General features: G+C 37.5%; 1 protein-coding gene across 1 annotated transcript; it reads right to left on the reverse strand.

Moving 5' to 3' along the window:
- Positions 1-11,856: 11,856 nt before the first annotated feature.
- Positions 11,857-16,398, reverse strand: RWDD4 (RWD domain containing 4). Its single transcript, XM_088524785.1, has 7 exons — positions 16,322-16,398; positions 16,164-16,244; positions 13,981-14,090; positions 13,727-13,871; positions 13,266-13,380; positions 12,156-12,205; positions 11,857-11,994 (listed from the first exon to the last, which is right to left on the reverse strand). The coding sequence occupies exons 1-7, from the start codon at positions 16,343-16,345 to the stop codon at positions 11,857-11,859; spliced, it is 663 nt and encodes a 220-aa protein (XP_088380911.1). The 5' UTR covers positions 16,346-16,398.
- Between the last annotated feature and the right edge of the window lie 191 nt (positions 16,399-16,589).

Here is a 16,589-nt window from a genome sequence, read left to right on the forward strand (position 1 = left end):
AAGTACTTTACTCACAGAATAGAAAATACAACCTTTCATTGAATTCCTTGATGCAAGTATGGAACAATCCTTTTATATGGGAATATCTGCTGAAGAAATTAGTATTTCATGCAGGAATTGACACGAATCAGTCAGATCCAAAACCTGAAATAATAAAAAATAATATAGGTTCGAGCACAGAGCATATTTCCTGAGTCTGTCATATATTTCTTTTCCTTCCATGCCCCAGAATAAAATATAAAGCCATAAAGTTCTCAGGGGAAAGGAAGTCAAATGTGAAAACAGAGAATATGAAAGTATCACCCCTCACAAAAAGCAGGAAAGAAAAATAAATCCAAACAAGGGAGAGGGGAAAAAAAAAAGGACTGAAATAACAGTAGAAATGAAATGCAGATTCAAAGGAAAAAAGAACTGTCAAAAATAATTAGGAGAGGGAAAAGGAATCCAAAAAATCTAAAAAGAGGAGTGAGGGGTCACTTTATAGCTAATTAATTGCATCTGAAAGGAATTATAATCTCTCTCTTTTAAAGCGTTATACGATTTTTCTCTCCTTCTATTTCCTTTCATTAAGAAAATCCTGAAATGCATGTTCAAGGTATCATACAGTACTGTTGTTTATTCAGCAGTCACTGCTGGGGAAGTATCATTGTATATTGCATAATATAAAATAATTTAAACTTTGTTTTGTTTTTCAAAATTAAGAGCTTCTTACTAATCTTTTAAAGATTTTTTTTTATTATTATTTTTTTTTTACATTTCCCTTTCTATCTACTAGACTTGACATGTTAATTCCCATTGAAATGTTGAAAAATGCCCACAGGGAAAAAATCCTGACAAGTTATCCCATTATTTAACTAAACTGACAACTAAAATAAATACAGAAATAAGTCCCCCTCTTTGAAATGTTGAAATATGGATAATGAGCCCATTCATAAGTTAGATTGGATCCAGATAGAATAAAACATTAAAAAGGCCATTAAAACATCAATTTTCCAGGATATTAGACAATTTCTAATGGAGAAAGTCATATAGCAAAGTCTACTAGACAGCAGCTTGCCATAAATTGCTTGAGCAGATCTCCTCTTAAACAATCTCCCCTGACTCCGGGGTAGTCCTGGTCCACAGGTATAACCACAATACCATGACCTAGGTCACAGAATGGAAGACCCTTGCTTAAAATGCTGCAGCACCTGTAAAATATCACTCAAAGGCATTAATCCAATTGAAGACAATGGATCTACACTATGAATAATGATATAACCAGTCAGGAAACTTCAAACATCATATTACTTAAAATAAATGGGAACACAGAAGACACTCGTTGTTAGAAAATAGTTCACCCTTTGTTTTTAGTATCTTATATTTAGTTATGGTTTAACCCATTGTGTTAGAATTTTTGTTTTTGTATTATGGCAAAATTTTAAAAGGATTTTGGGTAAATGATTTAACCAGAATCCATTAGACACAGTGGATGTTCTTGGAGAGAATGCAACTTGCACTACGAAGTACATAAAAGAATGAGTCTTGGGACAAGGATTGGTGCTCAGTTCAACTACAGACTGCAATGACATTTTACTGCAAGCCCAAATGCACTGAAACTAGAGCTCAGATATTTGCTGAGCCTGTGGAGATAATCAGGGAGAGCAAACAGGAAGGTGTTTGTTGCTGTTAGGAAATCTTCTGCTAATGTTATTTTCCATGATGGAAGGCGCTGATACCATAGTTACCTTACTTGCTACAGCATTTTATCTTCATTGGTTAACAAATAGCCAGTGGCGTCATTTTTATAAAGAGATATAAGGCATCCTATGGATTAAACACAGCTGCTGCCCACAGAGTTAAGCAGAGGAGATGCATCAACCACTGTTTTCCTTGCACCTCATCACAGGACAGCCAGCACAGATCACTAGCAGCAGCGGGAGGCAGCACTCAGGTGGGTCTCTAAAAAGGCATTAGGCTTGTCTCTACTTTTCTACTGTTCCACTACAACATTTAAGGTCATTCTGTAACGTGGTTGTATCAAAAAATAATCTGCACAGTGACTCCCTAAACATTCCCATCTCCTCCCGAGATAAGATGAAAATAAAGAGCCTGTTCCAAAGCCCTATGAACTGAAAGAGAGGACTTACATCAGGAAACTCGCTGAGTTATGAGAAGGTGACAACAAATCCTGACAATTCCCTTCTTTAGCTCCCTCTTGTGGGTAATGTGCACTGCAGAGACTTGCTAGTTGTAGTAAAAATAACTTTCATGAAACAAAAGAAAACTACATTCAGAATATTATATATACATAATTTTATATATCATAGAATCATCGAATGCTCAAGGTTGGAAGGGACCTCTAGAGATCATCTAGTCCAACCCCCCTGCACACGCAGGGTCACCTAAAGCACGTGGCACAGGACTGTGTCCAAACGGGTTTGAAGATCTCCAGAGAAGGAGACTCCACAACCTCTCTGGGCAGCCTGTTCCAGTGCTCTGGCACCCTCACTGTTAAGAATTTTTTCCTTAAGTTCCTGTGGAACTTTTGATGCTTCAGTTTGTGGCCATTTCCTCTAGTTCTGTCGGTGGCCACCAGGGAAAAGAGGCCAGCACCATCCTCCTCACTGCCTCCCTTGAGGTACTTATAGACACTGATCAGGTCCCCTCTCAGCCTTCTCTTCTCCAGGCTGAACAGGCCCAGCTCCCTCAGCCTCTCCTCATAGGGCAGATGTTCCAGGCCCCTGATCATCCTTGTAGCCCTGCGCTGGACTCTCTCCAGCACCTCCACATCCCTCTTATCTTATATATAGATATAAAGAATATACAGAAAATACATTCTGAGATCAAACTAATGTGGATTCAATTAAAATCAACAAAAATGATTAAACATTATGTTTTTGATGAATATATTCTCTCTAAATCTTGATTGACACTATGAAGACTAAAGCTTGATTTCCTTTCTCAAACATTTTTTGTTTGTAGCTTTCATAAAGAATATTTATGGTATGAAAACTGCAAAATGAGAACTTTATTTGTTGCAAAATTTTAGTTCCAGTGGAAAAGCCAAAGATGCTTCTCATCTATGATATCTTATTTACAAACTGCCTATGTCTACAGGTTTACCACTTGAAAAAAATATTTTGGCACTAAACTAAAGGAGAAACTAACTTTTCTCCTTTTAGGAAAATATATAAGAATCTAAGAACTTCCAACTCAAAATTTCCAGATTTGTTCCTGCATGTAAGTTTCTGGAAACAATTTTTCCTCCCTTTACTGTTTTATCAAGAACGTCTTTAAAAATAATTTGACATCTTTTAAAAGACCTTAGATGTGTTTCAACATGTAGTGAAACAACACATGCTTAGCAACTGTATTTTGAAGTGAAGATGAGAGCATCTCCAATCTGAATTCATGTCTTTGAATTACAGTCCAAAACACTGTTGTTAGAGCCTTTACTCTGCAAGTAGGAAAAGGATATGTAACTGGTCTGCTCCTGAAAGAATACAGTGACAAAGCAAACGTTTCTCAACTGGCAGCAGTTTAGCAATGACATCAGGTCAACTTTTTCTGTTATGTATTTTTTTATGGACTGAACTGTTCCAACTTGTTAAATGATTAGAATGTTAGATTCCTGGTATTCTTATATTTAGACTCAAAAATGCTGCTGGGCTGTTATTTTCCTTGACTATACTGAACTATATTACTCTAATTCAGACATCAAATTCTTCAGGGTGGGACATATCTTTTTCGTGCTTCTTCCCCCTCACCCCAGTTTCCTGGATAGAAATTAGACATTAAAAGAGAAGCTTTGTACCAAGTTACAATGAGTCACAATCAAAAAGGAATTACCTCCCCTGACTTTCAGAGTTGGACTCTCTTCCTCTGTGTCCTGGTAGAATTATGGGCAACAATACTAATAATCAGTTTATAGCTCAGAAAGTATGTCCCTTGGGAATGGAGATGGGTTTTATAGTGATATACCTTGATATCCTGCACAACCAGAGACCTTAAAAGCTTTTCTTTTGGATGTACATTGATGTGTCCCATAGTTATTCCTGGTAGAACACCTAGCAGAAAAAGGGCTCATGCCTGGGAAACAGTCAGTGACTCTGTGATGACTGCAAAGAGGTTCTGCACAATCTTTTAACAGGCAGAAGCTGTACTAGAGGTCTCCCATAGATTAATTTCTTACAGGAGAAAATAAATAAGAAGGAAAGACATTGAAGTGTGCACATTTATTATACATATACTGAGACACAATATAATTAATTTCAGATGTGAGTAATCAGTGCTTTTCAAAAGTTTATATAAACTTTTTTTCTTCCTCTCCCCATCAAAACAGTTCCTTTTCACGTGCAAGTCTATGAGGGAAGCATGCAGGACTGCTCAATACCAAATGCAGTCAGGCTGGGGCCAGCAGGGGAAGCGATGTTCTCCCTAGGTACGTACTGCAGATTTTTTTTTTTTTTGGTGAACTCTGTTAAATAAGACTAGGAAAGCCAAAGTACCAGCAGCTCAGGACCCAATTTTCAGCTCTTTTAATTCACCCACCTGATAAATTGAAATTTTATCTTCATTTAAAACACTGTTTGTAGATAATTTAGGTATGGCTCTGCTAAGTTTGGGCTGCAAGTTGATTCTTCACAGTTGATTTCTTACCTTCACTTTAAGAATTTCTTTATTCCTCAGCACTTTACAATTTTTACTCCCCAGAGCTTTTCACAGTCCAACTACTGACTTGATCTTTGAGCAGGATAATGTTGCATTTGATGCTACAAAAATGCACAGGAGATAAATGTACAAGTGTTGCTTATCAAAAATTTAATGCAATTATGGAAAAAATAATAACTGCCAAATACCTTAAAATACATCTTCACACGTGCATGTTTCTTCACTTATTTTTGCCTTGGATACGTGATGATGACAACTATGCCTGTAGAGATGACAACAACCAACAAAACCAAAAAAATCTCTCATTTAAACTACTCTGTTGCTGATCTTGTTAACTGCAGTAGTATATTAATAACTTAAACAGACAAAGCACTAACTGAACTAAACTCACCCTAGTCTGGAGTTTTATGAAAGACAATTTCAAAAGATACATGAATCTGTTTTCAGCCTTGTGCTCCTAGAGATAAACCACCTTTGTTAGAATGCTGGTATAACAGTTTCGCACTGTCTCAGCATCTAGGCAGCTACAAGCTCTCAGTGGCAGAAAAGAAACAAAACCAATATAATATCTAGAGGAGGTTTTATTTAAATCTTAATCATATCTTTCCCATTCTGCTCAGTAAGAAGCCATCTCCAGACTCTGTTCAGTAAAGATCTTACTGCCCTAAATGACCTTTGTATTTGTAAATGTTGATCTCTATTTTTAAACCAAATTTTTCTCAAAGCAGGAAAATAATTGGTTTAATGGGTCTTGACAAATTTGCTGCGGTATGCAGAGAATAACAGTGACAGTAGGTATTCTCAAAATGCTTTTCACACTCTGTAAGAGTGCTGTAAATGAAAAATTGGCTCCTGTTCTAGGAGTTTCCTGCAGTGCTGCTGTTCACTTCTCAGGAGTGGCACCAGACTGCGAAACAGAGAGTGATGGCCACAAATTACAGTTTAGGATGCTCAGGCTGGAAATTAACCAAAATAAAATTTCCTCAGTAGGAGGGTAGTGCAGCACTGAAACAAGTTGCCCTGAGTGACTGTGAAATCTCTGTTCTTGAAGAGATGAAGCTAGAAAAGGCTTGGGTGATCTGATCCGGTGTTATCAAGAGCTTTGCTTCACAAAGTAGGTTTGACTGAATGACTTGCAGAGGCTTCTTCCATTTATGTGATGCTATGTGTTTTTACTAGTCTATTCACTTTAAATCAATCTCTAATTCTTACACGGTCCTTTTCAAGAGGCATCACAGAGGCAGTTTTGATTGTGGCATGCAAAATTTTATATACAACTTCCTGAATTTGTTATCATTTAAAGACATATGCTCTGAGGACCAAAAAAAAAAAAAAAAAAGCCATAATCACGTTGGACACTGGTTAACTGAAAACTAGCAATATTCTAGTGCTGATCTTAATCAGAGAAAAAAATAAAACTGATAACATTATGAAAAATTATTAGCCATCTATAGAGAATATTTTCCATCAGACTCTTATCAACGAGCAGCTACATTTTTGCTGTACTATTATAAAAATCTCTCCCTTCAAGGTCAACTGAATCACAGCCTTCATATAAGCAGAAATCAAACAGTTCCCTACGGCAGAGATAGCAGCTTGCTAGACAGTAATGCTCTCCTCACACTTGTTTTTCCTGCAGGAAATCATAAAACACATTACAGACAAAGCCATTTATCTGATTTAGAGTAAGATCCTGCTCCAAAGATTGGCTCTGTACAAGATGATTTTTACGTTTAAAGCCTTTCAGTGACAGCCTAACAGATACTTGTTTTAGAAGAAAAAGATCATCTCTTCTTGAACAATACCTTCCAAACTCATCCGAGACTCTGACTTCTTCCTTTCAGTAATGATTACCAGTAATAAAGTGACTGCAGATGAAATTGTGTCCTCAGAGGCCCCTGCGCAAGCCCATTACTCTCCCCTAAAGCTGTTAGCAGTTAGACTTTGGCTGACTGCTCCTCATTGCTGTGACCTTACCAGATCCCACAAGTTAAGCAACTTGCATGAAGCATGCAACCCAAGTAAGAGCTTCACAATTCCTGCAGAGTTTTAAGGATGAATACTGTGGACACAGTAGCATGAGACAGCTGTGTAAAACTTTAAACTAGATGGGGAAACTTTCAGCCTCAGATAGGATATTATTGCCTGGATTTAGATCCTCTTATGTCTTACGTAATTCAGCCATTTTGAGTCAACTCACTTGGCTCCGAATGGGTGATGGAAAGGAAAATTACTTCTCTCACCCCTGTGCTAAGATTTCTTCCCAATACCTAGTCACTATGTTCTGCCTCTTCGCTAGGAGGCAAAGAGATTTTCAGAGACTATTTGGATGGGCTTGGAAAGAGGACAACAAGAAAAATAACAGAGAGAAGAAAATGGAATCATTTTTCCCAGGAACATTTAACAGCCCCATTCTGAGGAAGACAAAGCTATTTTGGAGAAAGAATAAATGCCAACGGCAGAAACAAAATTTACCCTCTGGTCTTTTGTCATATCCCAGCCTCATTCCACAGTTTATAACCCTGTAACTGGAATGTTGGCTTTTATTTTATTTTATTGTCTTGAAGCAACAAAGATTTACCACCTGTGCTCTTCCTTCCCAGTGTTGTGCACAAGAATATCCTGGGGTTTTTTTTTTCTTTGTTTTGCTACAACCCATTCAGTTTCTGTTTTTATTCATTTTTAGTTTTCTTTCTCCCCTCAAGGCACTATCTATTACATAGAAGTTTCTTTGACTTTGCTAGTACAAGAGCTTATGATGCAACAGCATAAACCACTAAATGAAATTACACAAACAGATGACAAAGGAAAACTATTGGAAATTTGTATCAGTTTAATGACTTTCACAACACAAAGGCCAAAGTACCATGTTGCCTCAAAACCACTTGCATTGCCAAAACTGAGATGATAGGCTCCCTACCTCTGTATTTATACCAAAGGTTCGCAGTCAAGAAATAGCTTCTTTTTCTCACCCAAAGCTGTAACTCACCACGTGGGTACGCTTTATCTCCCCACCTTGTGTATCCCCAAGTGCAGTGGCAGTGCAGACATGAACGGCCCTGACTGCAGCGGCGGCTGTGGGAGCCTGAGCACGGAGTCGAGCAGGATACGGCAGGTCCACCCTGTCCAACACGGACAGCTATTGGCGCTCCATTTAACCTCCATGAGGGCAACCTCAGACATTCCCCAGTATTCAGTGCATTCTATTGCAGCGGAGCTCCTTTGGGCTGGGCAATAACATCACCAAATGAACTTGTACTTCACATCATGCCAATGTGACTAAAGGCATGAAGCTTTATCCAAAATAAAATGCCAGCGTGAGAGTAGTGACAGCCCTTGTGCCCTGCTTTTGAAATTTTCGAAGGGTTTACGAACACAGGACAAAATAATGCCCATATTATCAAAAGAAACAGCCAGGCAGATTTGGGAGGTCCCTGTTTTCTAGAGATACCAAATCAGTTTAAAGCCAAAATTGCATAGGTCCTCTCCCAACAGCTGTGGCACCTTGAAGCTGCCAGGGCACTGCCTGGGGATGTGCACGAGGGCACCCGCAGGACTGACAGGCGCAGCCTCCCGCTCCTTGGTAACAAGCAAACAAACTACGAGCGTGGTCTGCTGAGAGAGGAGAACAAAAAACACTCTCTAAAGGAAAAACGTAGGTAGTTTAAGCATAATTGTACTCATTTGTATAACTGGAAAACTCAAACTCAGTTTGTTCTCAAAACTTAGTGATAGAAAGGAAAAAATAAACACCAGAAACAACTGAAGAAAAAAATTATTAGAAAAGTCATCTTTGTCCCCATATGAGTGAATCTTTCACAAAACTTTGCAAAGCATTAAGAACATTAACCAATTCAAATACATACAAAAAGACTAAAGAGATTATATGATATTTTAAGTTAAATTTCATTAAGTTAAACTTCACATTTAAGTGCTGAATCTAATTACCATCTCATTTCCTATACCAAGCTTGTCCTCAGAGAAAAAAATGAAAAAGTAAAAAAGATGCTATACATGATCAGATGAGATTTGCCAAGCGGTTACTGCAACAACACCAGTAATTTAAAGAGGTTTTTTTTTAATGTTTTTTCCACAAGTGCTTCAGCAAGGCACTTGGTATCTATGATTACCAGAAACCTTTCTAATAATTGACAACCTTTTAATAATCCTGTATTAACTGCTAATTTTCTCTGCTTTTGCTAGTACTGATGTTTGTCTTTTCATTCCAATCAAAGCCTTACTACAAAATCCATTTATTTAAATAGATAACATGGCCCTACAAATAAATGAATCTTGCCCTACTGAAATAAGTCAATAAAAACTGTTTCAACTGCCAATTTTCTAATAGTTCACTTGAAAGAAAATATTTTTCAACAGTATTTAAAATTCACTCAGTAGTCATGATCTCTATCAATTGCATGTCTTATTTGATAAGAATCAATTTTCCTCCCCCTTTTCCAGTGCTCAGGCCTTTCCACTAGATTTTGAAATGAATCTGCTCCAACTACTGTGTCATACCAGAAAATGATTTAAGAGAACAAATTATCTTTCCAAATTTTCACAGAAAGAAAAAGCTGATACAAAGTATTTTCCTTGAAAGCAGACCTCTAAACAAATGCATGTTCTCAATCACTGCTAACAAAGGCAGAAGAAATTGCTAGGGTATCTTCACAAAAGTGTGTGATTTGTGAGCAGACTGAAGCTGAAAAATCAGACATTTCACGAGGGCAATGTGTTTGCCATTATACACAGAAATGATAGGAAAGGAAGAGAAGTGGCTCGTATTTGTCCTTCTCCTACGTTCCCCAGCTACTGTATTAAGATAAATTTCCATGGAAACTCGATTTATACACCAAGGTTTCTAGCAAAGATAAGTTGATTCCCCTTGGAGAGATTCTGAATAGAAACAGCTCTGTGCTTCTGGCAGAGCCTAAAGCTGCAGCATTGCCTTTCCCTGTTAAAGGAGGGCAGCAACCAGCAGAGCAACTTTCTTCCTGCGTGCTGCTCCCTTCCACACGTTCTTCCCACGTGTGCAGAAAGTGAAGCCCTAATGACAGCAGTGCAAACTATCCTGCTCTTGGCTGCACAAGCTCTTATCTCAGCACCACTGTGCAGGGGAGTCTAGTTGTCCCTGGGACACCCCACTCACTACAAGTCGCACAACGCACACCGTCATACTCTCAAGTGAGAAATATTACCGCCAATTTCAACAAATACTTTCCTTGCAAAACGAAGTTACTTGCAAATTCAATCTTAGCCTTAAAAAGAGAGCAGATAACACACAATTAAAAGAATAACACATAGCACAGCAGATACATAATAATTTATTAAAATTCACCTTTAAAAAAAAAGGAGGAAAGGACATTAAGGCATCTTGCATTCAGTTACCATTCATTAATAGTAAAGATGACTTTTCTTTCTGATACAAGAGAGCAGACCAGTAAAAGAAAAAAAGAAAAGAAAAATTTTCCCAGCACATGTTTCAGAGTGCTGACTTCTTCCCACCCTTCCACCCAGCATTCAGCCAACAATTTCCTCCCAGGAGTTCCCATTTCTTCAGCAAGAGAGTTAACAAGGCCCAACACTCATTGAGACATACACAGGGACTCACTTCTCTCCCCGCCACCTCAGACCTCATATCATCATAAAGATGCATGAGAGAAAGACTAACAGATGGACACTGCACAAAATAAGATACACTGCTGTAACCACACTTTTTGAATAGACTAGAATATTTGGCCTTGCATTTGCTAGAACAAACTACTTAAGTCAATAACTAGTGAAAATGGGACCACAAACTCTAGTGTTTATAATCATATAATGATTTTTAGGCTCTCCTTCTACATTTGTATTAGATAAACAAATGACAAAGGTTTTGTTTCCATGGAATAATTTATTTTGATGAATTATGCTGTTAAGTGACAAATCACTGTTATAGTGGGTTTTTTTCTTTTTTCTATTCAAAAAGAACATCAGGAAATGTTTACAGTATCATTGGTTCACTATAACAGGATTTTACTACACAGTAAAATATAAATTAATTAACACTGCATATATCACTATTCATTTCACCACATTGGCTCTCTATATCCTTTGTCACATTTTAACCTTCATTTAAGGCAAGTTTTGTTGTCAAAGATCACAAAGTCTCTAGATCAACTTGTGTGACTAGGCTTACGAGTTAGGAAATTGAGCTTTATAAAATGTTTACTTCAACAAGTAAGAAAGTTATTAAGAGAAATATGGTGACCCAAAATTGTACTGTATTAAAAGGTGGAGTTTCCTTGTACCAAAGTCCTTTATTCATCATCTTTAGAACCAGTTTTGCTTAACTATAAAAGAGACACAAAAAGAAAGTGTTCAAAGTTTAGACTGCTATTCCATTTATTAGAAAACAAAAACAACATTATTTCCATCTTTCCATCTTACACAGAACACAGGTATATTTAGTTAATGACACAGACTGTGCTACTGTAGCAAGAGATGTATTTGACTCAAAAATATTTCTTAATCTTATATACTAAATAAGTTTACTTTCTGAACCTGAAACTCTATCTTCCCTTTTTATGAACAAAGTTACTTCTGCACATCTTAAACTGTTCCCACATAAATATGTGCACAAAATGTAAAAAAAAAAAAAAGACATAAATTATTATTCTCCTTTTTTAAAACTAAGTCCATAAGTACTAGAAGTAGTGCATCTATCAGGAAATTTCTCTGTAATCCGCAACATCTACTATAAATAGTCTTTGAATGCAGAAGTTTTCTGCTTATAACCACTATATGCTAACCGGTATTTAACAACTAGAAATGGTGATAGGTCTTATACTAAGAATTAATTCTGGTTGCATAGAAAAAAGTTTGCTAAAAAATGTCAGACAGCTATATTCATTTCTACTTAAAAACAAAGACCACAGGGTGAAAGATAGCAATGCTGAGGGAACAAGAAAAAGAAAATTCTTCACTGGGAGAATTATAGCAGAGAACGCTCAGGCTTGCAGGAGATCCTGCTTCTACTTTCCTATCTGTTGCTCTCCTGGCTGCAAGTCTGATTTTATTTTATATCTTGCTTTCCATACAAAGAAATAATATTTTCTATATGTTTGAACATAGAAGTCTCTTGTCAAAAAGTAAAATTTAATTGCCCAATAAATTAAAAAAGACTAAAATTAGTTTCAGAAAAGAGTGAAAGTACTTCAGATGCTATTTAAAATTCAGAAGAAATAAGCATTTTAAAAACATTAGAAAAATGTGGATTAGGATTAAAAATGAGTAGAAATTCTTACTATTTCCTGCAAATCTTTTCAGTATTAAAAAAGATAACTTGAGAATACTTACATGCTGGATGTACATAGAAATGAATCAGACATCACAGTCAAATCCAAACAAAGTTAGGAAGAAAAGCAAAAAGACATCAGATTAAACATAATTTGTAGTTACATCTGAAGGAAACCAAAGTACATATTGCAGTATATTTTCATAACTCTTAACAGTCATGTTACCTTAATTACATCCACCCAGTTCCATCCTCGAGGAAGTTCCCCTTTGTGATCTGCAGAACAAGTAGTTTTTATTTTCAAAACATGAGCTAAAGAGAACCTTTATCTTTCTTTAAGATAATAAAGATAGTATCTCTCTCTAAGACCAAATAAGATGCGAAAGACTAAGAAAACTTGAATTTCCTCATTAAAGTCATGAAGACAAAAAGAAATACTAATGTCTTCTTAGAATTTATTTTAACAATTGTTCTCAAACAGCACTGAAGTATTATTCTGAAACTATTCTTAAAATATCTAAATATTATTTTACGACAGACTTGTAAAGACAGTTAAATGTTCTTTAAAAGTTTAAGTCCACCAAAAGACATTAATAAGGCAAATGATAAAAAATTCTTCAAAGTAATTCTCCTTAAATAAAAATACCTAAGATAGTCCCTCTAACATTTAACTTAGAAGGCAACTCTAAAACGATGTTAGGTTGAGCAGCAATTATATGTTTTGCCAAAGAATAAAACTTTATACGTATTGAGTTTTGCAGGATCAATATTTAATATGCCAAGTATTCATTTAGAATACATATATGATATGCAGTAGTTCCTAGCATAGGGTATAAATTATTGCTGTAGTAGAATACCATCAGCCAGATCATTAAAAAAATAGTACAAGTCCTCTGCAGAATTAACCAAATAGCTGAACTCTTTCATTCAACAAGATATTATTTCATTAAATGCAGAGCATCTGCAGAAGCATCTCTGCATATCTATTTTGAAGATACATACTAAGCTAAATGTTTTAGTTTAGTCTTCTGAAAATAACATTTTCATTTAGAAATTACATTTTAAAGTACTTATTACTCATCAGCGTTTGTTAAGGAAACATATGACTTTTAGGAATCCCAAATGTTTTCTCCAAAAAATATATATTTTTGAAAATTCCACTTTTGTCACAAATAATAATAAAAAAGCTATCTTAAAATATGTTGCTTTGATCAGAATTAACAATAATTAATTTTTATAAACAAGAGACTACTGATTCTGCCTCCAACAAGATGTCACTGCTATAACAGTTGGACTCTCATGCTGCTCAAAGAAAAGAGCATTCTAATGAACAAACCTGTTTTGTCAGCTAGCTTTCGTTTCTGGGTTTTGGATAACTGTTCCTTTTTATCTTTCTTCTTACTTGCTGGCACATCAGGAGTTCCAATTGCAATACTATTGCTTGCTGAAGTCTGAGAAGGATAAAAATTGTTCTAAATATTTTGCATTACACTTCAGAAGCCAATACAAAATGAACATACCTGTTTATGATTACTGTACCAGACATATTGAAATATCTTGATTGCCATATATAATCTATCACCACAGACTCTTGTGGTACCATTGGTACCATATTCAACTGTTCAGCCACTAACATGTTTAAATGCAACATACCGATTAACATCTTAAAGATAGACTGATGAAATTAAATTTAGAGTTCTAATAACTACTTTCTGCTATTTACCATATGAAATATTTAAGAAGTGCTTTTAAAAACACATCTTTAATTCAGATTAAGATCTGAATTTATCTACTTACCACAGTGTTAACAGGCTGATTTTCCATGAACAATTCTTTATTATCTTTGGCATATTCAAAAAGTGTATATGTCATAGCAGTTCCAAGATTAGCTTCAACTTCTACCATTAATTTATCCAGTATGCTTTGTTTAACAGTTGAAGATCTAAAAGAAACCAAAAAACTCAACAGTAATCTTGACAAAAGAAAAGTTTGTCAACAGTAAACCTCCCTAACATAGAAAGCTAGGAAGGGAAGCTGTCATAAATACTTACATTGTGTTGTTGAAGAAAGCGTCCATCGATAGGACTGGAGCTGTTTGTGGATATGTTTCTGGCCAAGAAACTTCTATTAGAAAGGCTTTGGGATCTCCATTTTCACCTATCTGAAGGAAAAAGAAAAACTTCATATACCAACAATCTTGAGTATCTTATTAAAGATTACAGTGTCACTATGTGAATCTTTTACTTCTTTAAGATTATCTACATTCCTCTGGAGATAACAACTATTTTTATACTACTGCCAGGAAAAAAAGGTTTTTCTCTAGAAAAAAGTGTTGCATTTATGACGTGAACATTAACCTACACCCTGCAGTTTTCCTTCTATGAAAATCAGCAGAAACATTCCAAGTTCCTTTTGTGGTGATGTTACTTGGCTTCTTTGCAGTGTCAGATCAAATACTATATGAACATTTACAAGAAAAGATAATTTTTTCTCTCCACTTTTTTTCCCTCATCCAAGCTCAAAGCAATATGAAAACAAACCACAACACAGTGGTGACATACAGAACACAATGAATTAATGACATAAGATAACACAAGTGAAAGATAAGAATTTTAATGCTTATTTTTAAAACCTACAGATATTTTAGCTTACAATATGAAAGAATGACTAATAAGAATACTCAAGTAGCTATAGTCTGGATGAAAAAAACAAACAAAAAGAAAATAAAGCAAAACAAAACATAATGTTGTGGACTACGCCATAAAGATTATATTAACTTCAGTTAATTTTTTTTAACTGAAAATTAATACAGACTAACAAAAACACACCTTACAAACAGAAATAAACATTTCGCACGTGCATTTGCTATACTGCTGTAAAAAAAAAGTTGGTTTAAATACTGCTTTAATACGATGAGAAGAATTTCCTAATTTTAGGAGAGTCAAAATCTGGCTTTATTAACCTGTGTGGAATGAAATATAACAAAACAACAAAATCCCACTCAAGTTAAGGCTACTACGCTTTAAAACGACTCAAAATTTAAATGACACTATCTCAATATTATGGATGTACACTGAAAAAAAAAAAAAAACGGGGTTTTATTTCATTCACAGTCTCTGTGTCAGCAACGTGGATGAAGCAATACTGAGTGGCATCTGTTTTAGCAGTACAGGCATTAGGCTTTGAATCAGGAATCTGTTACGTTTATCAAGACACCCTGCGCAGCAAAGCATTCCACTTCCCAGAGCTGCCATGAGAAGAACTGGCGTTGTGGTTTATGGAGTTTTCCTTCTCTCAGGAAATCTGTCTGCACGTTACCGAGCGAGTCCACAGAGGAGGCTGCGTGGCTGCCACTCCTTCTGCCAGCACAGCTTGCAAACCGGGCACCATACTCTGTTCAATACTGCTACATTTTCCTCAGTATTTGAAAACTCTTTAATCTCAATCTTTTGGCACACTGATTACAAAACACCTACGTGGAAGGCAAATAAAGCTTTGAAACTTTATGAAGTTAATTATACCATGCTGCCTCAATGCACACGTTCTTTCACAGGAGAGTTTGATACAGACTGTATAGAATTTAAACGCTCTTATTTTCTCATGATCTTTTTTCAGTCTCTGAGAAATTAGCAAAAACGAAAACTAGCCACATGTACAAGGCTATGTTGCAGGTAGGCAGGGATGATACACTTACTCTCCCAAGGACAATAAATTTACATTCAAGCAGTCCTGTCGATAAAGGAAAGCTGCGCGTGCGTGCGCTATTTAGTAAATCAACTCCTCTGGCTGTAACTAACGATGCTGTTCGGAATAACGCGCTGGGTAAGGCGCACAAGCTGCCCCAGAGGAGGGGTGAGGCCCGCTGGCTGAGCAGCAAGGCAGCCACAGACCTTCACACTTCCCTGAAACTTTCCTGGGGGCGAGAGTCAGTGGCCTGCAGGGAGCCCTGGCCTGGCTAGCGGGTCCAGGCTCTACCTGCTCTGCACGATACACAGGCACTAAGGCCTCACCAACCCATATGGGACAGCCAACCCACCCTGGTGGCACATCCCTAAATACTGAGGGTCAAGATATTGAACACCACCCAGCAAAGGGCCTGGAGCAGGATCCTGGAACAAGCGCCTATGCCGACCTAGGGCCTTCACAGCCTGTTGAAAAGCCACGTTACATACATAAATACACAAATAAATATTTTTGTAATAAGTACGCGGCGCTGGCCCAGACGCTGCCTCACCCGGTACTGGAAGGACACGGGGCTGAGCTCCCTGAAGCAGCGGTCTCCCTCGTAGATGGACCGCAGCGCTTCCAGCTCCATCTGAGGGGGGCAGAGGAAGTCGTTAGCGCCCGCCAGGCGGGCGGCGAAGTCCCCGCGCCCCCAACGGCCGCCCTCACCTCCTGGTCCTCGTTGGCCGCCATGGCGCGCGCGGGGCCCGCGCCCGCCCCGCTCCCCGCCGCGCCAGGCCCGCTCGCCCGGGCCCCCGCGGCACCCGCGGCGTCGCACGGGCAAGCGCGGCGCGCAGGCGCGGAGCTCCGCACCCGCCCCCGGGGTCACCTGCTCGCTCGCTGCCATTGGCGCTCCCCTCCCGTGCTCTCCTCCCATTGGCTGGCGCCGCCGCAGCCTCGCTTCCTGCCTCGAGCGGATTGGCTGCTCGTGCTGCCC

The sequence above is a fragment of the Tinamus guttatus genome, unplaced genomic scaffold (assembly GCF_059628265.1).
Source record: "Tinamus guttatus ecotype Peru unplaced genomic scaffold, ASM5962826v1 Tinamus_guttatus_pri_ptg000213l, whole genome shotgun sequence".
NCBI lineage: Eukaryota > Metazoa > Chordata > Aves > Tinamiformes > Tinamidae > Tinamus > Tinamus guttatus.